This window comes from Penicillium roqueforti (genome assembly GCF_015533775.1).
Source record: "Penicillium roqueforti strain LCP96 04111 chromosome Unknown scaffold_07, whole genome shotgun sequence".
In the NCBI taxonomy this organism is placed as follows: Eukaryota; Fungi; Ascomycota; class Eurotiomycetes; order Eurotiales; family Aspergillaceae; genus Penicillium; species Penicillium roqueforti.
Genome location: NW_024067571.1, coordinates 82,038 through 108,811, shown reverse-complemented (window position 1 = coordinate 108,811; position 26,774 = coordinate 82,038). Strand labels below are relative to the sequence as shown.

The 26,774-nt window shown below is 49.2% G+C and overlaps 8 protein-coding genes across 8 annotated transcripts; 4 read left to right on the top strand and 4 right to left on the bottom strand.

Annotated features, from left to right (window-relative positions):
• Positions 1-643: 643 nt before the first annotated feature.
• Positions 644-1,741, top strand: brlA (C2H2 type transcription factor BrlA; the record flags this gene model as incomplete). The annotated part of the gene is made up of 1 exon (XM_039071496.1): positions 644-1,741. The coding sequence occupies one exon, from the start codon at positions 644-646 to the stop codon at positions 1,739-1,741; it is 1,098 nt and encodes a 365-aa protein (XP_038929945.1).
• Positions 1,742-6,177: 4,436 nt separating this feature from the next.
• Positions 6,178-9,097, bottom strand: LCP9604111_3860 (uncharacterized protein; the record flags this gene model as incomplete). The annotated part of the gene is made up of 3 exons (XM_039071495.1): positions 6,178-8,429; positions 8,482-8,694; positions 8,752-9,097. 3 exons carry the CDS (start codon positions 9,095-9,097, stop codon positions 6,178-6,180), a joined length of 2,811 nt encoding a protein of 936 aa, XP_038929944.1.
• A 913-nt stretch (positions 9,098-10,010) lies between these two features.
• LCP9604111_3859 (uncharacterized protein) lies at positions 10,011-11,382 on the bottom strand (the record flags this gene model as incomplete). The annotated part of the gene is made up of 2 exons (XM_039071493.1): positions 10,011-10,634; positions 10,687-11,382. The coding sequence occupies 2 exons, from the start codon at positions 11,380-11,382 to the stop codon at positions 10,011-10,013; spliced, it is 1,320 nt and encodes a 439-aa protein (XP_038929943.1).
• A 357-nt stretch (positions 11,383-11,739) lies between these two features.
• LCP9604111_3858 (translation initiation factor eIF2B subunit gamma) lies at positions 11,740-13,483 on the top strand (the record flags this gene model as incomplete). Its single annotated transcript, XM_039071492.1, has 3 exons — positions 11,740-11,790; positions 11,850-11,979; positions 12,075-13,483. The coding sequence occupies 3 exons, from the start codon at positions 11,740-11,742 to the stop codon at positions 13,481-13,483; spliced, it is 1,590 nt and encodes a 529-aa protein (XP_038929942.1).
• Positions 13,484-16,412: 2,929 nt separating this feature from the next.
• LCP9604111_3857 (uncharacterized protein) lies at positions 16,413-18,765 on the top strand (the record flags this gene model as incomplete). The annotated part of the gene is made up of 4 exons (XM_039071491.1): positions 16,413-17,315; positions 17,376-18,243; positions 18,297-18,661; positions 18,718-18,765. The coding sequence occupies 4 exons, from the start codon at positions 16,413-16,415 to the stop codon at positions 18,763-18,765; spliced, it is 2,184 nt and encodes a 727-aa protein (XP_038929941.1).
• A 1,831-nt stretch (positions 18,766-20,596) lies between these two features.
• On the top strand, positions 20,597-21,267 carry LCP9604111_3856 (uncharacterized protein; the record flags this gene model as incomplete). The annotated part of the gene is made up of 3 exons (XM_039071490.1): positions 20,597-20,753; positions 20,805-20,867; positions 20,942-21,267. 3 exons carry the CDS (start codon positions 20,597-20,599, stop codon positions 21,265-21,267), a joined length of 546 nt encoding a protein of 181 aa, XP_038929940.1.
• Positions 21,268-21,333: 66 nt separating this feature from the next.
• On the bottom strand, positions 21,334-23,597 carry LCP9604111_3855 (Zn(II)2Cys6 transcription factor; the record flags this gene model as incomplete). Its single annotated transcript, XM_039071489.1, has 5 exons — positions 21,334-21,814; positions 21,866-22,453; positions 22,502-22,902; positions 22,955-23,160; positions 23,213-23,597. The coding sequence occupies 5 exons, from the start codon at positions 23,595-23,597 to the stop codon at positions 21,334-21,336; spliced, it is 2,061 nt and encodes a 686-aa protein (XP_038929939.1).
• Positions 23,598-24,779: 1,182 nt separating this feature from the next.
• LCP9604111_3854 (putative nonsense-mediated mRNA decay protein Upf3) lies at positions 24,780-26,498 on the bottom strand (the record flags this gene model as incomplete). The annotated part of the gene is made up of 2 exons (XM_039071488.1): positions 24,780-26,184; positions 26,254-26,498. The coding sequence occupies 2 exons, from the start codon at positions 26,496-26,498 to the stop codon at positions 24,780-24,782; spliced, it is 1,650 nt and encodes a 549-aa protein (XP_038929938.1).
• Positions 26,499-26,774: the final 276 nt, after the last annotated feature.

Genomic DNA, 26,774 nt, shown 5'->3' with positions numbered 1-26,774 from the left:
CGCGTCTCTAATTTTGGTCCCAAGTCCGAATCAGAGCTTAGACCATGGCGTATAGCTGTAAGTCGGATCTCCACCCCTCGGGATTCTACGCAGGACCAATTTGTTTATTTCTGCTCGTTTGTCCTCCATTCCCTTTGCTTTTGAACATTCTTTCCTTTCCCTATACTCCGGGACCTAATACACATTCTCTTGTCTTCGCTTTGCCTCTATCTCTTTCCATCCCTGCCTTTCTTTTATAGTTACCTTCATTTGATCTTTCTTTACCTCTCGACCCTCGCTCTGTTCTCTCTACTTGTCAATTGCTTGACCTTGCCTTTCCTTATTACACACAAACACAAACACCAAAAAAAAACACAAAACAATTGCTAAAGTCCCCCGGACAGGTGACACTATCAACTCGGTTGCATCTCGGCCTTTCAAGACTGAGGACTTGGACGATATGAGATCTCACGGACAGCACATCTCTGATCGTTTGACCGTTGAAGTTGACTGCCACTCTTTGAGCTCAAGTGAATGCCCCTCGATGACTTCGGGCTTTTCTCCTTTGGACTCTCCGACTCCCACGCCTACCAGTCTTTACAGCCAAGGCTCAATGGCCTCACCTGGATGGCACGACCATCCTCACTATCACCACGGCGTCCCAATGGAGCGTCGAACTTCAGCTACCCCGCTACGTAGCGCATTCCGCATGGCGGATCTCACCTCGAGCGAAACCATGATGGGTATGCCCTGCGGCACGATGGACCGACAGGACCAGATGCCCCTCCCAGACTATCTTCCTGGGTATGATGAGAACGTCGACCAACTTTGGATCCCTCAGGATATGCCAAAGACATACCATGAGCACCAGTTTCCCTACCAGGCCTCGATGCCTCAGTACAACCAGATGGCTCGCAACTACTACCACCGCCCTCAACAGGCCGGATATCTGCCTGAATCGGCCTCCAACCCTTGCTTGTCTCGTCCAATCTTTACCCAACCCACTGAGCGGATGCCTAATTCCGCCTCAATGTCTAATATGCTCCACTGGATGCCCTCCCACGAGTCCTTGGTACCTCAAACCATCACCCCGGCTCAGGTCCAACCCTTTCCTTCAGGACCCGTGACCCCTCCATCTTCTTCCTACTCCGACTTCCCCACCAATATCCCAACTTTCAAGTCCCACACTCCTTCTACCCCCCACCGATCCGTCTCTATGGGGACTCCCTCGGGATCAGACACTCCGGTCAGCCGAATGTCCGGACACAATGATTATCAGGAAGACTTTCAACTCTCCCCAGTTTATCGTGAAGGCATGATGCAACGACACCGCCAGCCCTCGCGCAAGTCCTCTAAGAAACAGCTCCTCCGCTCTAACCTGAGTCTCGAGAACTTGCCGTCAATCATCAAGCAAGTGCAGTTCAAGTGCAAGGAGCCTGGCTGCAAGGGGCGTTTCAAGCGTCAGGAGCACCTTAAGCGTCACATGAAGAGCCACTCCAAGGAAAAGCCTCATGTCTGCTGGGTTCCTGGATGTCACCGTGCATTCTCCCGCAGCGACAACCTCAACGCTCACTACACCAAGACCCACAGCAAGCGGGGCGGTCGCAACCGCTACGTTGCGACTCTCGATGAGACCAGTCAGGATTTCGACCCTGATTTCCGTGGACAACTTACTCCCGACGGTCGGCCCATCTACGGCAGCAAGCTTGAAGATACTATGCCTGACTGTGGCGAGCTGAGCGTCGATGGCTGGGATGATTAGCCGAATGACCGCACCAAAACAAAATCGAAAATCGAAAAACTCCCAAAAAAAACACACAAAATCCAATTCCACATGAGTCTTCCAGAGGAAAATATGGAATTATAAAAACACAAAACCCAAACTTGGCCCTTGGCCTCTATTGATACCCCGTCTCTGGCGGACTGGCATTTTAGGCCAGATTGACCTCTCGCCCGGCGTTGTACATGTCTCCTGGAGGAGAGGCGACTTTTTTGATTTATTCCCTTTTATTTTTCTCTTTCTCTTGCATAATTTGCCTGGTGCCAAAGGCTGGGGTTATTTTCTGAACATGGAATTGATGCGGCGTTGCATATGTCTTTCTCTTTTTTTTCCCGTTCTGGTTTGGGGGAGATCGCCAACTGGGATAATCATTTGGGAGGAACACCCTCAGGGGTCGGGCGATCGTGTACAATCTGCTACAACGTGTTGTTGTTCTATTCTTTTTCTCCATTTATTGCTTGTACTACCACCCCCATAATCGCACACTGGCATAATATACACAAAAAACCCAGATCTACATTGTTGCACTGCATTCTCATTGCCTCCACTTCTTGTATACCACTTCCCTTTTAACAACTTACTAGGATTCTGGGCTATGGGCTAGAATGCTACAGCTTGGAACCTGCTCACTTCGCCACTCGCACGGTGGGGGAGCTATGACATGCCCCAAAAATGTTACACATCACAACCCTCGGGGCTCTAGATCTTTAGTTCCTGGATCTCTCCAAACCGATCTATCTGGTCGATGAAGTGGATCAATGTGGCACAAATCGAGCCTGCTGCAGACATGATCATGGTCAAACTGTACTTTTCACTCGTCTGTCCTCGGAGCTCTCCACACATTCCACTCCTAAATGGGAGTCTTCTCATCACCCCGTTTCAGAAACGCCATGTCATCATCTCTACACCGCGGCTATGGACATTGTTCGTCTACAATTAGAATACTCCTATACTTTTAATGTGGAACACAGTGCCCCGAATATGCACTGAAACACTACTCCGTACTGCAAACCACAATGGACGAGGAGTCGATACTCCACTATATGACCTGCGCCACTTTCGACAGCGCGACCAATATCGCTAGTAGCATGTATCAGACAGCCATGTGGAGCCCCATTCACCCGTTCTCTGTGAAGACTTGAACCTTGCAAAAACCCTCCAACGTACTCCATAGTTCTAAGTATAGCACCGCGAAAAAGCAAGTATAGAAACGAGACGGGAATGAGAAAAAGCAAAAAGATAATTTCGTGCTACATTGGACATGCTTCATGGCCAAGGATCCCACACCGTAGAGCCGCGCTCCTACGTGCCTGGATTTTCGCCACCGTGGGTGTTCATGCGTCACCCCATTCCTCATTCCCAGGTCCACGGGCATGAGCGCTTTCCGAGCAAAGCAAAAGAAGAGATCAATGCCCTATGAGAAAGGACCCATTGACCTCCGGATCAAACCCGTATTTTTTTTTTCCACTAATGATCAACGTGCATGGAATCTCTGACCGTTCTTCGAAGTCCAAAGGAGGGTGTTCGTCGGCCTTTTTGCCCTGCACATCCATTACCGGCATATACCCCCATCTATCATCTTCAAAGGTACAACATACAATATACAGAGTACTAGCCTCATTTATTTTCCGATATCAGAGATATTCCACTAATTCCAAACCGTATTCCTCAACTCCCCACCTACTCTTGAATTCCAAATCCCATTCCAAATAACTCAGTCCACCCGCTACACCGATGGTTGGCACATTGTGCGGTGTGGTGATTATTAGGCACGACGTTAAATTAGCCCGACGCCCATGTCCTGCATGAACAGTTACACTGCGCTATGTATATGCCACGCCGTACAAATCGGGAATGGGGAGTCCGTCCAATGGCATGGTATGCGGGAATGATATCCAATCACCTTCTATCGCCTTCGCACTCTATTAATTTCCATTCCTGGGTTTCGTCCTATAAGAAATACCGTCTGGAAATGCATCCGTCTACCCGCTAATAGGCTATTGATCCTGTATAACGAAGTATTGTTTCCCCGTAAATATTTGTTCTTTTCTAGATTGCGTGCGCGAATGATCGGTAAACTGTTTTCGCTTCGTGTTCCATTGCTATTTAGAGATCTCACTGCAGCGATTACGAATGCTTTTGGCTTTTTCCTCTTCTGTTAGATTTCCTTAGAAAATATCAGATAAAACGAACGTTTCGTTAATGTGTACACTTTTATCACATTCCAGGGGGAAACTCTCCCCACATAGACAATGCCTATTAACACACTCGTGGACCGCATCGGCATGTCTATGCGCATGGACTCGATTATTAGGGTAGAATGTCGTATAGTGAGACATTATACAGGGTTTAGAATAGCATAACTACGGGCCCTCTAGCATCCGAACCAAACCGTACCTATGTCCATGCAATGGCAATCTGGCTTGGCGTTTATATGTGAGAACCCTTTTCGATTGGCCGTGCATACACGCTATACAGATCTACACTGACTATGTAACTGCACGGATCGTACGATGTACTTTGTACATGCATTGGTATGTGATATTAGAGTGTCAATAAAGTCGCTTCTAGGCTCTGAGATTGGGTTGTTTTAGTATGAGTTATTTCTGATTCATTTCTATGCAATGCAACATCAACATCATTATACACTCCAGTCTGTGTTTATCAGTGTTAGTGAAGGGGTCCGGCTATTCTTATTCGCTCGGCTTACTTGGTCCTCGGGTGATGTGCGGCGATCATCCCTCGCTTGAGGTCTCGAAGTGGCCATCCTCACAAGAATCCATATATTTTCGTGGGTGTCTTATTTCCCGCCTTCCCATTCGATGGAATTGATTGTATTGTTAATTCTTGAATGCACTTCCAATCCAGTCTTAGCCCAGGCACCATGCTATTATGTCCACTCGTCTTCTTCATCGGGTGATAGTACTCTCCAAGTCATAAGACACCAAAGTCCCATATGAGTCCATCTTTGAAATGTATAACTACTCGGCTGTTGATACCTTCCCCGATCGGGAACCAGTTTAGTCATCCACGGACTCGGCCGTGCTGACACATCATTTATGTAATCACACGATATAAAAACTCAGCGCTCAGATTTTCCGTAGATCCTTCACATTAAATCCGACATCTTTTGTCTACCACTCGACCATACAACAATGCGCTTTGCAAAGCCATTGCTCAAGGGATTAATGTCTTCCCTTGGTCATTGGCTTTAGCCTTGCCTCTATATACCCTCCACATCTCGCGAGACACTCTGGTCTCTCCTTACTATGATGATCACCAATTTCTATTGACATGAACTTCTCCATGAATGTTTCAAAAATATCAAGCTCAACAGTCTGAGTAACGATTGACCAGAGAACAGTCTCAGGAAGTGATGGCCACCGACCAACGGTCTTTTACTGGGTGGTACATACTGACGATATCTTTTGATATTCCCCATCTCCCTTTTTTCATAGCTCTGATACCTTATGTGTCTAATTGAATACTTACCATCATTATTATGTGCCTTTCCCTTTCACACACAGCTTTTCAGCTTATAGCACGGATGTCAAATTGCGATCCGGCCCTTTCATGGCCGCGGTCGCGCCGAAGAAGTGCTTATATCGAAATGGAGATTTAACTATTTCCCTAGCCAGTGAGTACTAGATTTTTGTCCTACGGTTCGCCCGAGATGGCAAACATCCATTGAAGATCTGGAACATCCCGTATTCGTAGACTTTGTTTATATGAAATGAATATCACTTTGATTGTGCTTCGTCTTATCCTTTTCCTGTTCAAGAATATGGGCTTAGTTTGAGTAAAAATTCAAAGCGATATTGAATGCCTCGTGATGGTATGACATTTGAGCTTTGGTTTGAGATGTGCTTAGACCGATGCTGCACCGTCAAAATGTCTGCTATACGAATGTCTAGGAGAATAAACAGAATCCAGTTCTTGCATTTTGTGTTATCAAATTCGAGGTATTTCCACAATGCAATTTCCAACCCAAACCCCATAGTCGCGTCGTGATATCAAATAACGCCTGTACAGAATGGTATCGAGTTTGAGAAATCCCAGGGTTCCCACCGAAAGCCGCGCCGCAATAGTACAATCGAACGAGAAAAAAAAAGCAATAAAAGTAACGCCATCCTCCCCAATCTCCACGATGCCTGGTCCCTGTACAAAACCCCGGGATTTCTGAAAAAGAAAAGAAACAGAAAACAAAAAGAAAACGCGAAAAAAAAAAGCCAAAAGCAGAGACAGCGAGCGGTTGCTAACCAATGACCCACTGCCATTAGGTAGATGCTCATTATAAATCGACCTCGAGCCAGGTTTTACACTGGTCAATTGTAAATGTGGAGAAGTTTCTGTCCTCGCCGGTTATCAACAATCTCGTATGTCGCCACATTTGATCAATGCCAGCAGACAGACTAGCCTCAGTTATTCATGCCACCCATGCTGTGCATTGAGCCCTGCGCTTGCATTTGCTGGGCTTGCAAGGCAGCCCGCTGTTGCTGTTGTTGCTGTCCGCCATCCCGCTCGCGTCGCATGACCTCGGAGACCCACGCTTTCGCGTTCTTTTCCAGTCCAGGGCCATACTGCTGCGCAATATTGGAAGGATACTGGTTTGGCGGGCCATACTGAGCCATGTAGCGTGTCGACATATCATGTCGCATGCGAAGTAGCCGTTGTTGATAGAGCTGGGTATATCTCTGTGCTTGGTTCATGGGCTGTCCATTTTGACCCATGCCACCATTGGCCTGTGCAGCTGCCATCAGCATTTGCTGCTGTTGTTGGTTTAATTGCTGATTGCCTTGGTGAGGCTGGGTTTGTTGGCCCTGCATTTGTGGGTGCTGGCCTTGCTGCTGCTGCTTGACTATTTGCATCTGCGCATATTGAGCACGCATGAGCTGAGCCTGGTATGCTTGCTGGCCTTGCTGAGAAACTTTAGGAATACCCTGGTGTGCTTGTTGCTGTTGATGTTGTTGTTGCTGCTGCTGCTGCTGCTGCTGCTGCTGCTGTTGTTGTTGTTGTTGCTGCTGCTGTTGCTGTAGCATTTGATGTTGATGAGACTGAATATTTTGTTGAGCGTGTGCATTGGCTTGTAGTTGGGCTAGCTGCTGTGGCGTGAACTGATTGTGCTGAATATGTCCTTGTTGTTGCGCCTGAAGAAGCGCTTGCTGTCGTTGCAGCATCATCTGCTGTTGTGGCGTGAAAGACATTCCCCCGTTCATTTGCGGCGTGGCTATCATGCCCTGATTCATGACCGGGGTATGGCCCATCGAGTGAGTTGGACTGCCATGACTCATCCGCTGAGTAGGCGTAACGTTACGCATTATTGGCGTGGCGTGCGACATAGCCGGTGTCCCCTGGGTCATCTGTGGAGTACCATGTCGGCTTGGTCCTTGCTGGCTTCTCGAAGGTGCCATCGGGTGGCTCATGACATTCGGATGCGCATGCTGTAAAGCAGATGGAGGTCGCGGTGGGCTACCGCCAGACCCAGATGCGGTCATGGTCATCGGAACCGCCTGTGGCATCATATTACCAACCAGTGGTGATGAAGTTGCAAGCGCGGTCTGGTTACGCACAACGGGTGAAGACTGTTGGCCTTGGCTGATGCCATTGGGCTGAGCCATAATGTGGCGATTTTGCTGTTGCGCAGCGAGTTGGGCCTGGGCCTGCTGGGCAGCAAGTTGCTGTCTCCGCGATTCCTCTTTCGCGTGTTCCTCGGCTTGCCGCTGCTCGATCGCACGGCGCCGCTCTCTCTCCTGCTCCTGCTGTTGCCTCTTGGCCAACTCCTGCTTCAGCTTCAGTTCATGTTCACGTTTAGCCTTCTCCTCGTGTTGCATGCGAATCGTTTCAAGTGTCTTGAAGCGAGAGAATCGGGGTTCAAATGGTGCCACACCACCCGCGTCATCCACGGCAGCAGCCTTCGCAGCACCGCCAGGACCAGAAGCCGTGGGCTCCAGACGCTCGTCCATGATGAGCATGAATCTTTCCTCCTCCGCTGCCAAGGCTTCATCCGCGGCAAGTTCGGCAACGGTTCTCTTTCGGCGCTTGGGCAAGGGCGGCGGGTCGCGATGCAGTGGGCTTTCCAGGTGCTTGAACAGCTCTTGGGCAGCCTCGATACTATGCACGGGATCCAAGAAGAGAGGAGGTGCCAATGCCTGTATCATTTTAGATTCGCATTCCACAAGATCCTCAGGTTCAACCAGCATTTTCTGTCTCTTTGCGACGTGTCCACGATCTGGTTGATTGCTTCCTGGGGTAGCTGAAGAACTAGAGCTTGCTTGAATTGGTGCCCTGGCTCTCGGGTCCGGAGTGGTGACCAGTAGCGTCAACTCTGCCTGCAAAGTTCGAGCAGTGGGATGGAGTACTGTGGTGAATACTCGAGGCTTCATGGGAGCATTTTTCTGACCTAAGTTGATGCTTTTGTCGTCCGTCTGCTCACTAGTCGCCGGGCCATCTGTTTGTTGATTGGCAATCGATGTCCCATCGGCCTTGGTGCCTTGTGTGGCCGACGTAAGCTGATTTTGTTTTGGGTATGGAACATAAGCTGATGGGGTAATATGTTCGTTGTAGTTGTGTAGAGAGAATGGTGTGTTGTTCTCGTTGGATGAGGTAGTGGATGCCTTTCTTGCTTGCGCCGAGGCAGATTTGTGATCGACGACACGGACGATGAGGCAACCTAATGATATTAGCAGGAGGTAATTCGACTACCTGTCAAAGACGATAACTACCTTCATAGAACTGCACACCGCCTCGTAGAAGCTCCTCAATCAGATCATGCGGAACTGTCCCAGCACGAATGTGCTCGATGATGACCTTCATCTCGGAGTTGTAAGGGAAGCTACCATCTTGCTGTTCAAATCGAAAATGTGTAGGATGTAGATGCACAATGAGGGATGGGGGGCATTTCGAATATTTCTTAAGGATATAGGATGTTGTTTTCACTATGAAAAGAAAGTTAGTGCGCGCATTGGCATTGCGAATGTCACAGAACTCCCTACCATATGGTTCTGGTGCTTTTTTCCCAACTCGATGTGCCTGATCTGCTGCAGCGGTCCTCGTTACTGGCCGGCCAGAGCGCGAGGACTGATCCATGGGTCTTTGCGACTGATTCCTGGTCCGATTAAGGGGGCCTTTGTTGGAACTCGCCACATGGGCTGCGCCATTCGTGAAATTGGAAGTTGCGTTGACGGAGACTCCCGTGGGAAGACGTTTTGCGGCGGATGAGGGCGAAGATGAGAGGTGCTGGCCCTTGACTCCGTTGACCGCGGCCTGGCCGAAAGGCGGGGGCGGCCGCTTCATCTTCTGTGTATGGGAGGCCGGCTTGGAAATTGCGGTCGCCATCATGTCTGCGCCGGTTGCGCAACCTCGGCGTGGCCAGTGAGTAAGAATGCAACTTATCGGAATGATGGTTTGATGATGTTGAATGAAAGCCGTGCTCGGGAAATGAGTGAGATGGCCGATGCGCGAGACATGTGGGGATAAGTAGGGCGACACCGGTCCCCAGCACAGCTGGAATCAATGCGGAAGATCGGCGGAGATTGACCGAGTGGGATTAAGGAATGAAAGAAAGAAAGCACTCGTCCAATAATGCTGCTAGGAAGGCGTGAATCGGAAAAGCCGTTGGACGAGGTCTTGTAGAGGTAGGTCAACTGATGATGCCAAGCCGTGGGCGCGAAGTCAGTCACATGATAAATTCCTAATTCGGACTAGTTTGAATGGATGCAACAATGAGATACCACAATGAGACTGATTGAATACATACAAGAGAAGTCAGCGGCTATGTGACCTTGGCGTGTCTTTTTGGTAGTCTTTTGATATATGTAAACCTTTTTGGATATCTTCTGTGTCTTCTTGGCTAGAGACCAGAGCGAAATAGCTTAAAGTGACTTCGAAATATATCCTCGGATGGATGTATGAAGATGAATCAATGCTTGAATAGATTTTATATACCGCTACCAAAATCTAATGCCTTACAACTAGAATTCTACAGATGTCATAGCTAAGTGAACTAACTATGAGAGTTATCCATGTTGGAAATAGGAGCAACTTGCGGCAAAAGAACCATACACATTAATTATTCTGGTCAAAGGTGAATATCAAAGTTGAATTGTATCAAATGAAGGCAAAAAATTCGAAAAAAAAACAGGGGAATAGGGTCAATCAGTCATGAGGGGGTTTAACAGAAAACGAAAACATGTATAGACATGCAAGCAGACAAGTATCAACATAAAAATCATGGGCCACAACTTGATCTGACCTAGTCCAGACCATTCACTCGTCGTCTCCAGTCATCTCCGACTCGGACAACGTCAACCACATCAATGCGCTTGCCGAGTCCTGTGACGCCCTCCTTTTTCCACCATTTCTCTTCCTTCTCGCCGAGTGCTGACTCGTCGTCACTGTCGATGAGCCCACCACGGCCACCCTCATCTCCGACTACGACGATAACCTGGCGAACCCAATTAGCGATATGGATGGCGGGTTCACCATGATCTCCAGTCAAAGACTCTTGGACATAAACAAGCTCGGGGAATAAGTGACGGGCGAGGTGCACATAGCCCCCAGGGGTACTGAAAGGCATGATCATGCTGTCCTTCTCAACAATCGCTTGTGCCTGTGTGTATAACGTTTTGAACAAGCGAGATGTGCCCTCCAATTCGTCGTCCTGGCGGGGCTCTACCGCACTCAAGTCCCCAGAGCCCAGTTCCCCGACAGAAACTCCTTCTTCAGTGCCAATGTTTGAATAAGACGAAGCCACAGAGGGTGTTGTGGGAGATGAGCCCCCCTTTTTGATGGCGTGTTTCAATTCCGGGGCATAAATCAACACAAAGATCTTAGAGGTTTCCAAATCGACATGTTCAGGGAGATGGGATAGAATGGACTGCGATTGTCAGAAAGGCCTAAAGTGGGTATCAAGGGTGAGGACTTCTTACAGCATGTTCGGAAGGAAATTCGTCGGAGTCAGCCGGTGAAACCGAGGAAACAACAATTGCGACGATCTTTCTGTCCTTATTAAGCGTATTTGCTGGACGGCTCGGCAATCCACCACTCATAGTAGGCGCAATAGCGCCTTGTTGGCTTCTCTCGTGAGCCCTGGTTTGAGCCTCCTCCGACCATCTAGAGTGGTCCTCGTAGTCGCCCTCACCCTTATCATTTTCACGGATTGAGGTAAGAGCGCCACCGACAAAGGCTCCTGCAGCAGTGACACCGGCCACAACTCTTTTGCTCGCGCCATCGAAGATCTGTTGAGGGCTAGGCGTGCGGCGCAAAGCACCTTGCATGCGACCCATCATACTATGATCATAGGAAGCATCTCCAGGAAGAACTTCCGCTCCTGTGCTTCGGGCATAATCCCCGGTAGCATAGGAAGGTGGGTAGTCACTGCCAGGTCCAACAGGGGGCGGGTGAGGGCGGTCATCTCCGTGGGGGCGGTCATCTTCGTCTTCATCTTCGTCTTCATCTTCGTCGTCATTTCGTTCACTCCAAATCCAAGCTGCAATGCTGATAGTTGCAATTCCAGCAGTCAAGGCCAAAGGGAGCCAGTATCCAATGGCAGTCCGTCCGCCGGTTGAGCTGAACCCAGTTCCGGCTCCGCCGCGGCGGCGCCGAGGGTCTTGAGGGAAGGACATTGCGATCGCGGGTGTTCAATCAGAGGTGGCACATTTAACGGTTATTAGTCGCGGTCGCAATGACTCGCAGGTCGCATTTGACACGTCGATTGGCAAAATAAGAGGTTGGGAGAAGCGAAACGAGGGAAAGGAGGCAGGCGTCCCCCCTCGGGTCATAGAAACATGTGGCTGGTGATTACCGCGGGTGTTTACTCGTGTTTGTCCTGTTTGTGTCTGGAGAGGACGGGTCATAATCACGTGCCATCTCCAGCTAGGTTAGGATTATGTAAGTGGTTTTTCTGACTCCTCCATCTTATCGGGTTCAAAGAAATATATGACTAGGTGTAAGGACTCGCAAGTGCATTGTTAGTTGAAAACATGCCTCACTCAGTATCTGTACCACCAACGGGCCTGCAGGCTCTAATTCTTGTGAGCAACTAGCTTCCCATATATATGTATCTTGAAACAAAAGCTAACAAGCAAACAAGTGCGGCCCTGGTGTATCGCTTAATACATTCACCTCGAACCCCGAGGAATACCCAAAATGCCTTATCCCAGTGGCCAACCGTCCGATGCTCTGGTACGCCCTAGACTGGTCGAAAAGAATGGGCATTACTGGTAAGCCCATGCCCACTGTCGAAATAGCATGCGGGGCATTCCGTGACGCCATGTGCTTTGTCGCAAAACATCGGATGGAAGACTGACCATGCTAGATGTCACTTTGGTCACTCCTCCCTCTTCGCTCGCTCCCCTCCAGGCCGCTCTACGACAGAACCCACATCTTACCTCACTCCCTTCGCCGTCTGTCATCGCACCGGCGGAACTCGAGATGACCACTGGCACAGCAGAGCTCCTCCGTCTGCCCGAGGTGCAGGCGTGTATCAAGTCCGACTTCCTTCTCTTGCCATGTGATCTAGTTTGCGAAATACCCGGCGAGTCTCTGCTTGAAGCATGGATGGTGTGTGGCGGCGAGAAGGATCGTCGGAATGGACTCAGCATGTACTATCAGACACAGGGTCGGGAGGAGAGTGTCAAGGGCGAAGCTACAGACTTCCTGGCAGTTGCGCCACTTGAGCAGAATGAGGCTCCTACCGTGTCTCATGCCGCGCCCCGTTCCTCGCTCTCCAAGCTAGTCCTTTCTATGCCTATGGCCACATTGAAAGAGAAATTGGAAAATGACAAGGGCTTCCTTGTGCGTCATTCCCTGGTGGATACGCATGCGCAGGTGAAATTGCTGACGACATACCGTGATGCGCATATCTACGTCCTACCTTACTGGGTCAAGGACATGGCTCGTTTGAATGAGCAATTCCAGTCGGTCGGCGAAGACTTGGTTGGATGGTGGGCCAAATCGGAATGGCAGCAAGGCCTCAGCGAGAAGCTGAAGATCAACGAAATCTTCCAGCAGAAAAGTCGTCGCCAGAGCCACGGGCTCACTCTAGGGGAGAGTGAGAGTCACGACGGTGAATCCCTCGATGGTGAATCACTGGAGGAAGAGATTGATCTACAGAGCATGAGCACTACCAAATCCACCCCAGCCAAGTTTACGTCGCAAACTGCCAAGAATTCCAAGTCAAATCTACCACCGATGCTCGCTTACGTCCAAAGGGGCACAGCACCTTTTGTTCGACGGGTGGATTCGTCAGCCATCCTTCTATCTACCTCTCTCCATCTTGCTAAACTAGAGTCCATCGAAGAGGTTGGCCGAGTTGCTTCGTCTGCATTCGCGCACGCCTCCAAAGTGGCGAACACAGCGAGCATCGCGCAGCGGTGTACCGTCACGAGGAACGACTGTCTCGTGGACAACAACTCAACGGTTGAAGAGAAGTGTGTGATCAAGGAGACCATCATCGGTGCTAATTGCCATATTGCCAGCGGTGCTCGGCTGACACGTTGTTTGATCATGGACGGTGCTGTTGTTGGCGAACGCTGTCAATTAACGGGTACCATTGTTGGACGTCGCAGTAAGATCGGCCGGGAAACCGTGCTGAAGGACTGCGAGGTTCAAGACGGAAACGTTGTTCCTGATGAAACCGATGCCAAAAATGAGAAGTTCATGATCTTTGAGGGTCTGGACGATGAAGATGATATGAATGCTTCGGAGGATGACCAAGATTATTGATTCAAGGTATATAATCCTGGCTAGATGTTTATGAGACAAGATCGATGAGATCCAGGAGATCAAAAAATAGAATTTTATACCCCTGCATCCAAGTTAGGAAAGGTGAAGGCCTGGCATGTGTGTACCCTAAACCGGCACTGCACGGAGCAGATGACACAACAATATCGGACATGATCCGAGCGAAATAGGCTAAGAGGCTCATAATACCACAGTACAACGCCATGTGTATTCCCAATGGCCAATCCGCTCTCCTCGTGCTTCCCCGGATACAACATACTAAAAGTTAGTACTTCCGACTCAATGCTAGTGCAAGCACAGGACCTGGGACCTTTGGGACGTTATCTTGGCGGTGGAGATATGCGTCCTTCGTACTCCGTATGTTGTACATTAAGTAGCACCCTACATGAACTATACTCCGCACGAATGAGCAGTGTTGAAGGCCTCTAGAGCCGGTTGCGTCCATATCCACCCGTCAAACAATCAGACCACAGCGTGTGTGGATTCGGGATTTGGACTGCACAAAGGCTGGCCCTTGGTCTGTGCCCGAATGGCTACCCCTGATCAGCCACGTACTGTGCATGTTGTTGAGGGTTTCCCCATTCGGTTGAATAGGGATATTGGCAGCGCACAGGGCCCTGGTAAATGAAACGGGGGCGTCAGGATGCTTAATCAATGATTTGCGGTATCAGACGCGGGCCCCCCCCCTCAGTACGCAATAATCTAAAATGCACGCTAAATTCCACGCTCGGGAAAGGTCGGTGCCCTGGTATTCTCCACCTGTGTATGGAGTGTGCTGTTCGGAGGTGATAAATGGTCTAAACGACTCGAGTGGGAAAGAAGTGTATGCCGATCACGCGGGAAGTTGTCTTGTATGTGGATCGACGGATTGAGTGGTTTGCAGCAAGTGGGGAGTGAAAGCGGGACAGTTTTGACGCGGAGATGTCGGATTGTACGGTATCTGACGATGGAGATAAGAATTTACGAGGATATTGTCGTGACTCTGAAAGGAGAACGCTGTCAGGTATTACAAGTAGAGATCAGTTGAGGTTCAGCCCTGGAGTGGCGCGGTGTCAATAAGCTGGATTGTTGCGCCGACGAACTCATGTCATTTTAGGGCTTCGTTTTACATACCGTTGAGGTTGAGAGATAAAGCTTATTTAGGACCGGCGGTATAACTACACAAGTGTATAGGTTGTAGAGAACGAAAATAGATTAAGTTCCTCTAAATTTTCAACTCGGAGCTATAGATATGATCACGCCATGCTGTACGGCAGAACTAGGAAATCCAGCCTTATTACGTAGTGTGACATTGGAAGTGTCTCAGATATTAGTAGATAGGAATGGTATGAAATAGAATAAGACGATATAGAACAATATGATTGCTCGATAACTGTCAACTAGCTTGGGTGGATTACTACAACCCATGGAAACAGCTTGGACTCCAAGTCCGGGTTAAGCGGGGAGTCTTTTACTCAATTGACAGATTAGGGCTTACTGTTTGGGCATTACAAAGTACAGAGAAAAGCCCCCAAAGCCCCAAAAGTACAAATCCACGTACTTTAAGATGTTTCGAACACATGTGGATTCGTGGAAAAGCCGAGATAGCGTCACAGTTTAGTGCAGGCGCAAATCGCGGGACGCGGTGCCAGGCCGATCGGATCCATGTCGCTGATTCCTTCGCCCACGTTCTCTGCAGAAGGTTGCCTTGCGTTAGTTTGACAGGAGTCTCTGTGGTCAGGTACCGGGTGACATACATTCGGACTTGGACCCGTGTACAAAAACAAGATATTTATGAAAGATCTTGACTCAGAATAGAATGCGTGGCTATGAAGATGTCTAAGAATATCAAGATGGAGCATCAAGGGGAGCCCTATGATTGGCACATAAATTTGGAGGTCGGGCCCCTTTTTATGTACGGCTTCAGGAGGTGAATTAATGAGTGAAGTAGGAGGATAGTTAGTCTAGTTAGTCTAGCTAGTATGTAGTATGTATATAGTCAGTATGTATGTATTAGACAATACTAGACAGACATACAACATAGACAGATGTAGACATACCAAATGGAAATACCACATGTCGTACTCCTATCATGCAAAGCGACGCATAAGCATAATTAGTTCAGAAACGAATTTCTCTTTTTTGGCTAGCTATTTGACCGATTTAACTGACCTGGCCATTTCCCTATACTATTTCCCAATTCCATTCAATTCCTATTCCAATTCCATTCAAGTTGGCCTTGGAGTCCGTACTCCCGGACCTAATCTACCCCGTGTCTACCGTGATCTCTCCCCCTCCTATTTTCCCTCCTCTCATCTCCTCCCCTTCTTCTTCTCTTCCCACTTCTAAGAAACAGACACATTCGAGTGTCATTGTCATCTGAAGGTCCTGGGGTTGATTCTGTTTACTCTCTTTTTTCTTCTTGTACATGGCTCTCCTATTCTAGAGACGTCTCATCATCCTAGGGATCTCCCTCTTTTTTTTGCCCACCTCCTTTCGTTTCTTCCAACTCGCCTGGTTTCGAGTTTCATTCTTCTGGCATCAAGCGTCCTTTTTTTTAATTGTTGTACCACTATAGTCTATGTCCACGTTACTTTAGAACAGGTATGGTTGCCCCCCTAGCTGACGCGGTTCCTTATTCCCCCCCAACGTGCACAGCAAAAGAGAAAAAAAAAATACGCAGAGCACGACCCCTTTCCTTACAAACTCCACCCTTCATATCGCATTAACAACGTGAGGGTTCTTATTTGGGTGATAGATAGCTGACAGCTCTTTGGTCGCAGCATCCCATCTCGTTCCTCGGATCCTTATTTGACACGAACACACCTCGGGCTCATATTCTATCTCTTTTTTTTTCTATTTGCGAGTTGCCTTAGATCACAGCCCTGGACAACTCGTGATTTCCTTGGGACAATTTGCTGGGGAAAACAATATGGCTGCGTTGGTTCAAACAATTCCGCAACAGAGTGGCACGGTACCTGTGCTTCAGACGCGTCCTTCATCCTCATCAGGCACCTTCTCTTCTTCCACCCAGAATCAAGGCTCTCGTATCCAGACTATGTCTTGGACATCATTCAATGCTGGTAATTCCGGGACTTATCGAGCGGGCCACCCGGTAGTGGCTCCCTATGCCTACAACCCAAACATGGGCCAATCCGTCCAGAATCGGCAATCTTGGACACCACATCTCCGGCCAGAACATCGCACCTTTTCTGCACCCACCACCCCTCAAGTGCCGGTGAATCCGACATACACCGGTGCCAGCCCCCGATCCTCTCATCCTGCAGCTGGTTCTGTATCCAATCCCTCCAACTCTTCCTCCCGTTCCTATGTTTCCAAGGACGATAGCGCACTTCCCTCGCGGCCGAGGAGCGACCAGCCGCTCCGTCCCCTATCTACCGCCAACCTTCCCTCCCCCCCGATCATGAACATCTCGTCACCGAAACCCTCCCCGAACCGGTATCGTCGTACCCCTCAACGAGCGGAAGCCGCACCATCATCGCCTGCTCCCTCGCCGATTCCGACCGTGATTGTCGATGATTTTGGTGGCCCTCGACCAGTTCGACCAAGCGCCCACAGTCGCGTCTCAAGTGTGGATGATTCATCTTATGTCGATAGGGCCCAGCCCGAACGATATCGACGACGAAGTCTGGGCAATATGGATGCCGCGGCGTACCCAAACCTGCCGCTAGATTTCCCGACCTCACCTTCCTCTCAACCCCAATCGGGATCCTACGACTTTATCACATTTGATGCCAATCAACGGCCTGCTTCCTCTCACTCTCAGCGGGATAGCGTGGGTAGCGTTAACTCGACACACTCGTCGGCCTCCTCGGTAGGATTATTCACAAGGTCGCATGGGAATAATGCAGCGCTAACGGTGTCAATTTCACAGGCACGAGAAGGGACGCCATCGGAATCCAACTCCGTCACTAGCAAGACCGGCAAGGCAGAAGAAAAACGTACGAGCAAGCCATCGCCATTATCGCAACCGGTATCGACAGAACCCGAAGCCCCCAAACCCAAACCTCCAGCCGAAGCTCCGAAAAAGCCACCACCGCCTACACTGGATTCTCCTGCTGCGAAGCGTCTCAACGATTTGAAAATGGACACGAAGCGCCCCGGGAAATCACGCCTGAGACGGGCTTTCTCGTTTGGCAGTGCCTCCGAGCTCCTCAAGACATCTGCACAAAGTAATGCTTCCAAGCGGGAAGCATTTGCCGCGGACCAGGCGCGCCGTGAAGCTCTGAGAGAACAACTTGGCCCGGAACAAGCCGCTATTGCCGAGCAGCAGGAACTGAGCGGACTAGGTGAAAGCATCTATTCCCATCAAGGCCATTTCTTCACCGGGTCCAACGATAACCTATCAGTGTCATCGACCGCCTCCTCGGCGTCGATGATGCTTCGCAAGATGGGCAAGGGCATGAAGCGCTCCACTCGCTCATTGGTTGGCATGTTCCGTCCTAAATCCGTGGCCAGCATCAATTCCATGGAGGGTGCGATCCCCGAAATTCCAGCCCCGCAGATCACCGTGGTGAACGTTGAGGCAGAACGGGAGCGTGTCGCTGTCAACCCCGACCCCGCAGATTTGCCCCGTGGGGCTACTGTCTTCCCTAAGGTTGACAATGCATCGGAGGTCAGACGATCCGTTTCCATTCGGGAAAGAGCCGCATCGGAGAACTCTCAGTCGCGTAAGAGCATCATGGGAGGAGACCGAGAACGGGCGGAGATCCTGGCGGCCGTCCGCAAGGGTATCTTGAAGAGTGCGTATCTCCACACAAATACACTTGACATTTTAGCATACTGACCTTATTAGAAACTCACTCGGATTTCGGTGTCTCCTCGCCTGCACATGCACTCCCCGGTAGTGATTCACCGCACTCTAGTGCTCCTCCCACACCCGACGAGTCGTCACGATCCCCAGCTCACCAAAATGATCCGGTAAAGATTGCCGGCGAGGACTATTTCCTCTCGGCGCGGTTCTCGTCTTCTGAAGCGAAGAGTGCGCCCATCACCCCGTCAAATGTTGCTGGTAGAAATATCGTCTTCAGTCCTCGCATCCAGTTCCACGAAACCTGGCCTAGCGGCGAGTACGATCGACGTGGAGAGATTGCGACTTGCAACCGTCTCACCCCGTTGCTTGCTCAACAGATTCGGGAGGAGATTAATAACTTCAAGATGGTGAGTTACTTGCATTGTTCTATACTTCGATTGTGCCATTACTAACATTAATACAGGAGATGGAAGTTCATGAGAATTCCAAGATCTACACGCATTTCATTTAAGTTTTGGGCGGGAGTTTCTTGCATCGCTCAGTGACCTGTGTCTGGCCATATTGGTCAGGTCCATATCCACCGAGCCTGCATTCTTGTCTAGACATGCATCGATTCCGGCGCAATAAGGTGTTTCATGATTTTTTTTTTTTTCATCGCATGAACAGAAGCTGTGCTGTCCGCGTGGATCACAATTGATCCTATGGATTGGTGTATGCTCTATTCAGAGCAATTTGACCGATACAATGTGCTTCCGGTGGATATTCCGCCAATCCAAAAAAACGACATTCTCGAAAAGGCTCGGTGGTCTAGACAGGCGCTAGCAGCGCCTGTCCATCCTAAACTCAAGATATTCCCTCCCACCTCGAGGATCTTGTCTTAGGTGTTGATCTAATGAATGTTCCTCCGACCAATCTAATCGGTATGGCGGTGCATATTTCCCACTTGTTCTCTGCCGTCATTTCTTTTCAACTCTGTTCTCTTTTTTTTCTGCATCGTGTGCATCTGAGTCATTGTCATTGTCATTGAGTATTATTGGGAGCGTGGGTAACCGGACTGTTCTGTTCTTTCATTTCATTTACATTTTCCCTCATTATTCTCCTGTCCTTCTAGCACATCGTTCCTCACGGTCATCTCTGGGCCCATTTCATATCTATCACTCACTAAGCTCCTCTGAATCCAATGTCTAAGCCTTGTTGCATTCTGTCTTGACATCTCATTTTTGATATCTCATTCCGCTGCTGTGTTGGGTAAATACGTTTAATGGGCGGTTCTCGTTGTCTGCACAGATTCAATTCATGTCGTTCCTTGTGAGTATATTGTTGTTGTAGTTATGTAGTTAGTAGGGTTAATTGTTTTCCTTTGTAATCTAGGAATAGTAGATACATGAGCTTCGTCTGAGTTTAAGGCAATTGAGAGTGTTGGTTTTAAGAGACATATCTTTTTGAACTAAGCAATATAGGCAAAGCAATGACTATAATAATCTCAACATACGACTAATGTAGAAGCTCCGAGTAAGCTTAACTCTTGAGATACCCTAAGCTGACCTCGCAAGTGGCAAATACTAGTAGAACTTGAGTTACGTTGGCACTTCAATTGTCCTTTTTTGCAGGGTTGTATGGCGAATGATATAGATGCTCAAGTAGAACATAGCAATTTGATGAGATATCGAGTGCAAATACATCAAGTCGAACCTGCCAAACATGAACTGCCCCTTAAGCGTATTATTTCCAAGGCTGGAAGGTGTGAGCTGTCAGTGAATGGTACAAGCTTAGAGGGATAACAATGAGCTGCCGCCTCCACCTCCTAGCAATTGGTATGGAACGGTTGAGGCAGCTCAACGAGCTCGCCGTTGGCTTTGATTACTCGTAACCGGGGAATTGGCCTTATTGAACCATTTCCCCTTCGACTTCAATGATCATGCCAAGAAATAAGCCACATTGACATTGGTTCCTCAGTTACCAATGAGAAGTCATCAGGTAGAGGGGTTACAATGCAGAAGACCTTGCTTACTTGCCATTGTTCGGCTGACACCGAGACCGGGGGTTATTTGTAGTGGCTTCCAGTTCATATTGCATGTAGTAATGCCACTGGTTTCTATATTAATTAGATTCTGATCAGGTCCAAATCAAATCGACTCCCTTCATATATTAAACCCTATTATTACGCAGTTAATCCAAGTAGCAGCCGTCAAGTGCATCTGACGCGTCACCCTAGTCTGTTTCCAGGTTGTCTCTGGTCACTGGTTAATTGTCTGACAATAAGACATTATAACTGCCCAACCGCACACCCAGCGCTGATATCTAAATGATCTTCTCTCCAGAATCATCATCGAAAACAAAAAATGAGATTGAATATTCTACCGATCAGTCTGGCTTTGGCCTTGCAAGTTATAGCTGCACCCTCTGAATCGGAGCTGCAAAAGCGCTATCCAACAGGATCCTTCTCCATTCTTGCCTACGGTGTCGCATCCGACGGAGTGAAAGTCTTTTATTCGGATGGTTATTATAAATTCCCCTATGAGTCTGACTCCCATCTGACCCGATACCTAGGACTCGCATATGTCGGCGATTCGTCTCAGTGGGTGTCTGGATCGGTGACAACCGATGTTACATGTATGATATTTCTCTTTTATCTCATTTGCATTTGCGCTTTTCTTTTAACCAGGCAACGGCTCATACTCTATTAGTTGTCTTCAATAACTCCCAGATCATCGCCACGGCCACCAACAAGGATTACACCTTTGAATCTGACACATTCTTCTACATCCGTCCCACGCCTAATAAGGTGCTACCTGTGGGCTTCACTGGGGACGATGATACACCGGACGATGCGAAGGTAGATCAATTTCTTTTCTATGGCAGGTATCTCATGTGGCAAAATGAGAATGGACTTCTGCACGATTCGTTCCGTCTGAAGGCTACGGATGTCGACGATATTTACCAGCTCTACTGGGACACTTCGAACCTTTATCCTTCTGGATTCTTGGTTCCGACCGTGAAGTCGTCCGTTTAGAAGAAAATTGATCGACATCTCAAGTCCTAGTCAACTAAACCTATAATTCAAGTGTAGTATATTTCATTAGATCGTAGTCGATTCCGCGAGGAATGGAAAACTATCCCATAATGGTAAATTCATACCCTCCCAGTCGAATAAAGTCCCCTCAATCATGGGAGGTGACACAGCAGCTGCGCTGTCGTTTGAATCTAACCACCCATTTGATGTGACACTCTGCGATAGATGCGGGGTCGTATTTGCTTCTTCTTCGTTCCCCTCACTTGGTGTCCGCGGTGTTGCCGGGCTGTCGTTCATGCTAAATATCCGACTGACGTATTGACTCCGTCGCTGTCGGGCTTGGGTAGCGAGTTGCTGGCGCTGTTTGCTTATGGCGGCCTCGAGTTTTGTTATTATCTCTAGGTAGTGAGCTGCCTGGGCAGACTGCGGCGCCAGCATGCGTAAGATGGTCAGGGCACCGCAGAATACCTCATCAATCTCAGAATCGACGTCACGGTGAGAGAACATAGAGAACCCGAGTACAAGGGCTGCGGCAAAGATAAACGCTCTGTTTGAGATTAGTATTGGAGTTACTAGATAAATATACACGCAGACTAACTTGAGAATACACATATTCCGAAGGAGGAGGCCGGACTTATGAACCTCTAGACATGTTTGGAGCATGTATACAGCAGAATCAATACATGCCGCTGCGAGACGAGAGTGGGCTGGGTCCTCCTCAGGCACCTCACTGGGATCACCGGTCGACAGACTCTGATGTAACCGGGCCAGCCGGACACTTAAAGCCGAGACGAGGAAAGGTCGGGTGACTAAGATCACAGCAAAATGATATGAACATGCAACGTGCATGTTTCCAATTGTATGCTCTTGGAAAGTACTCTGGTCTTGATGTCCTAAAGACGACGTCCTTAATGAACTCGGCAAATATTCACCCCAGCCGTTTAATTTGCATAATAGCAGGTCTGCCTGTTGTGCGGATGCGGCCTTATCACTGTAAAGGCAGTTTATGATTTTATCGAGGATCAACGACAGCTGATATGAGGCCACCAGGCCAGGATCACTCGGTGCGGCCCCCCAACTAGGTCCCTGTCGATTCTCGGGTAATAGAGGTGATATAGCAGAAGGTCTCCCGAGGATCGAACTGACAAGCAAATCGAGAATACATAAGCTCATCCACAATCGTGATCTATTTGAGATTAGCTGGGCCAAAGAAGATCTTGCGAGAAGCTTTTACCGTTCATTTCTCTCACCACTCTCATCGGGGCTTATTGAACCTGAAAATTCCGCATGAAACCCAAGCGCCACTGCTGCTCTTGAAGCCACTCCCAGGTACATGAATGCAGTGTTACGACGGCATGCGCCCAGCATATAGAAGGACATGAGTAGAAACACTCGGACTAAATCCACGCTAGGATCTTCCAACATGTTGGCAAATGTCCTACGTTGACCGCGAGAAAAGTAGAACCGCTCCACCTGAAGGAATTCTCGGTCATTCGGAGAGGACTGTGCTCCGATAGCAACCATAAGGTCCATGATGGCTGCCCTAGTCTTTTCCCGATCGGTTTTGGGCTCTGCTGGGTCAATGAATGAGGATGAAACGTCGTCACTAAAGCTCAAATTGAAAAATCCGCTCGTCTTTCATACTGTCAGTAAGTCATCTACCCTTCATGATTGGTATTCGGCCTACCGCTGCGTGGTAATTCTGGATAAATCGCTCCTTCTCAGCAACAGTGCAACATTCTCCAGAGAAATTCAACAGATCATGATGAGCTTCTGTCTCTAACATATCCTCACTTGCCCCATTATGAGAGAACTGCGAGGGCCCAATATGTTGGGTCACTGTATCCCGAAGCAATTGTAGGAATGATAGAGAGGCGGCCTTCCCGACGTACACTGCGGACAGTGTCAATCAAATGATATGCATGGCGGTCGCAAACGTTCATACCTCGTTCCCCTTGCAGGTTGCGGAGCATGCGTGGATGTGTCCGATGCGTAACTTCAGGCGAGTGCGATCCCACTTCGGGCGTGTCAGGCTCGACACGGGGCGTACCAATGTCATGAGACTGTGACGTCAGGAGGCTTTGCGACTCCACTGACACCCCCCTCCGTGTCCGAGGCGCCTCAACTGTGGGTCGTGAAGCAGGTACGAGAGGGCTTCGGAGGCCTGCGTGTGATAAGGACTTGAATGGGGTGCATGAGCGGCCACATCCTTTATGGATACAGTTGGTGCATGGGAAATAACCACTGCAGCGCTTTTTGGATGCACGACAGGCAGTGCATGCAGTGTTCGCTCGCAGCCGATTCGCTGGATGGACCTTGGGGCGTGGCATGCTTGAAGAGTCTACAAGTCCACGGGTCTGGGGTTGGATGAGATCCCCGCATACAAGGATAAGCGATAAGCGATAAGCGATAAGCGTCCGCGGCCCGACCTCGGGAGAAGGATGGTCATGTACGGCGTACTTCTTGAGGTTCTGTTATTACGTATTTTGAATAGATAGGAAATATTGAGTGACACATAGAATTAGAGAAATGACAAATAATCAAGTAATGCAAAATGATACAGACGAGTAGAAGAACGCTGAAGTTGAAAATTTCAATGAAGGATCCGCCCTAAGAAAATGATTGGACAGGACGACCCACCGGAGAACAGCCAAACCAAGCAAACCAGACAAACCAGACAAATACACGACAATCTCGCTTAGCACTAGCGTGCCCGGCAGGAATATAAAGAAGCCCAAGCCCCCAGACCTTCTTCTCTTTTTCAAGCGACTCTACGTATGTTCTTCCCCCCCATACAGCAGAAAACCATTTTTTCACTGTGATCGAACATTTTGCTGACCTTTTCACAGTTCAAAGAATCACTTTAGAGTAGACGTCCCCTTTCTAAACTCTTTAAAAGAGCCACAGAATCTCCACCCTTGCTGATGACTACATGTCCTCGATGCCCTAAAGTGAAACCTTTTTACTCCCGCCTCGACTGTCACGCGTGCTGTTCGCAGTGTCTGTGTTTCGGTCTAGGGAGTGGTGATGATCTTGACCTGGTCTCGACGTCTGATTTCGGTCGGTCGGTCCTGGTGGGTGTCGAGGAGGTCTGAAAGGTCCTCTTCCTTCTTGGTAGATGGTATGTTGAGCTGTGGGGGGTTCATGCACATAGCAAAAAATTACATTCATTTTTTTCAGTCATTTAGATTCAAACCTGTTCGTACTTTTTTCCTCAAGACGTTGTATACCGCTCGCTGCTTTGTCTGTTGACAGTACTGGTCGAACCTAGTTTTGTAATGTCTCGGACGGTTCTTCTGCTTCAACCTTACCTCTTCATCGGTTTCATAACCCTGCGACATCCTTTCGGACATCGAAATATTGGTATTGCCTGGTTCAATGAATTGGTTATGTATAGTCTATCAAATCAAATGCTTTGCCGCGGCCATTATGTAGTTGTCGGTAAAACCTGTCATGCCGTCTGGTATCATGTCTCGTGAATTGCTAAAGAACTCAATGTGTAGGCCCTGCCCTCACTCCGCCTCGGTGCCTCCAGTTTTCTCTGAAGCTCCACTCTTGGGTCCCTTATTCCGTGATCCACGCCCTCCACGAGATCCGCGGGAGGAGCCAGCGTTACCTCCAGTTACATGACCGCCAGCACCTGAAGTGCTCCCAGAAGCTTCCGTGGGAGCCTTCGTCTTGTTGGCAGTGAACCCCTCACGTCCCTTCCGAGACTTTTCGATTCCGGGGTTCTCTTTCCGCTCCAAGACCACCACTTGGCTCTGGGCCACCGATACGGGACTAGCAGCGATGGCCTTGCGAAGTGCTTCCGGTTCAGCAAAATCTATGTATCCGAATCCCTTCTTCTTGTCAATCTCGACCTTCGTCACTGCTCCAAATGGGGTGAATGCAGACTGCAGAAGTGCCTCGGTCACACCCTGGGATGGATTGGCGTGCTTGAGGAATGCTTGTTTAGCAGTTGATGGGTGCTTGGATTTGCCAGCTTTAGTGGACTTGGCTGGTAAGGTTGCAGGTGGCGGTGGAGCCGCATCGGGTCGCGAGGATGACTCGCTGTCCTTGGGCTTTGGAGCATTGGTTGAGGATGATGCGGTTTTAGGAGGCCTGGTTGTTTCCTTGGACAGATCGGCTGATGGAATAGCCGAGTCTCGAGAGCTCTCGTTCTTAGGTGACGCAGTATCAGTCGAAGTACCTTTCCCGCGTCGTCGCCCACCAGATGTCGATAGTCCAAGATCACGCTGAAGAATCTTGGTGGCTGCTGTGACATTTCCGCGCTCTCTCTTCCGCTCTGGAGCCGCGGCTGTATCCTTTGTAGCGTTTGATGTCGTACTCGACTTGCCTCCCTTGGCATTGGCAGCGGCTCCTTGTTTGGTTGCTTTGACAGAGTCTTTGCTTGTCTTTTCTCCTTTGGGTTTCTTGTCGGAAGAGTTTGCCGAGGGTTCCTTATCGCCTCGTTGTAGAAGTTTCTTTGCTTGTACCTTCTCCTGCTTTGATTCCTTGTCCGACCGACTGTGTTTAGATTTGGACCCACTGCCGTCCTTTAACTTGCTGGCTTTCTTGTCTTTGATGAACTGTACCAGCGGGGTGGTCATTACGGCTTGCTTCTTCTTGTCCTCGCCATCGGGTGTAGAATCCACAGCCACAGGCCTGGTAATGGGCTGGGTCAGGCTTTCTAAGAAAGCGATGAAGTCTGAATCTTGATCAATCGTGCCTTGACGAGCATCCTTGCGCGAGCGGCTTCCGGGGGTCTTGGCATAAGGTGCAAACTCCAGCGACGGAGGCCCCAGCAAAATGGGGTCGTGTAGAGTGTTACGGGCATCCTGGAAAGAAGCCTGGCGCACAGCGTCCGAGAGCAAAGAGACACATTCGGTGGACACGACGTGTATGTATGCTCTTGACGGGCGAGACGGTTTGTTGGGGCTATTTGAAGAAGTCCCGTCAGCCAGTCGAAATAAATACGCTTTTGCATCAGAGGAAGGTGAATCTTACTCTTTCGACACCTTGCCAGGTTTGTACTGAAGCCAGTCAACGTTCCCTGCTCCAGCCTTCCACTGGTCCCCAAGAGCACTCTCCAGCTCGGCCTGTGTTAGCCCGGGTGGCAAACGTCGAATGAGAAGTTTGAGACGTGGAGCAGGAGGCTTAGGCGTTTTCCTTGCGGGCGCTCCAGAGCCCGACTTTTGCGTAGCTGCTGCCGGAATTGGGAGTAGACCGGCGGTGGTCTTGCCAGGCTGCATTATGGCAAGCCTTTGCGATATGGAGAACTGAGATTATGTTTATCTTCCCTAAAATGAAGTCCTGGAAATCCCAAAGGATGTTAAACAAGGGACCCGGCCAGCCTACTCGTCTAAGTTGATAATCTACCGGGGCATCTACGGGTTGAAGGCGGTGTGAATAGATTAAACCCGAGTTCTCACCGCCTAACTGGTCAGTCAGCACCGTTATGTGCACGTGCCTAGCCCTGGAGGCCGCTTAGGCACTCACACCAACATATATACAACCTTGATGCACAC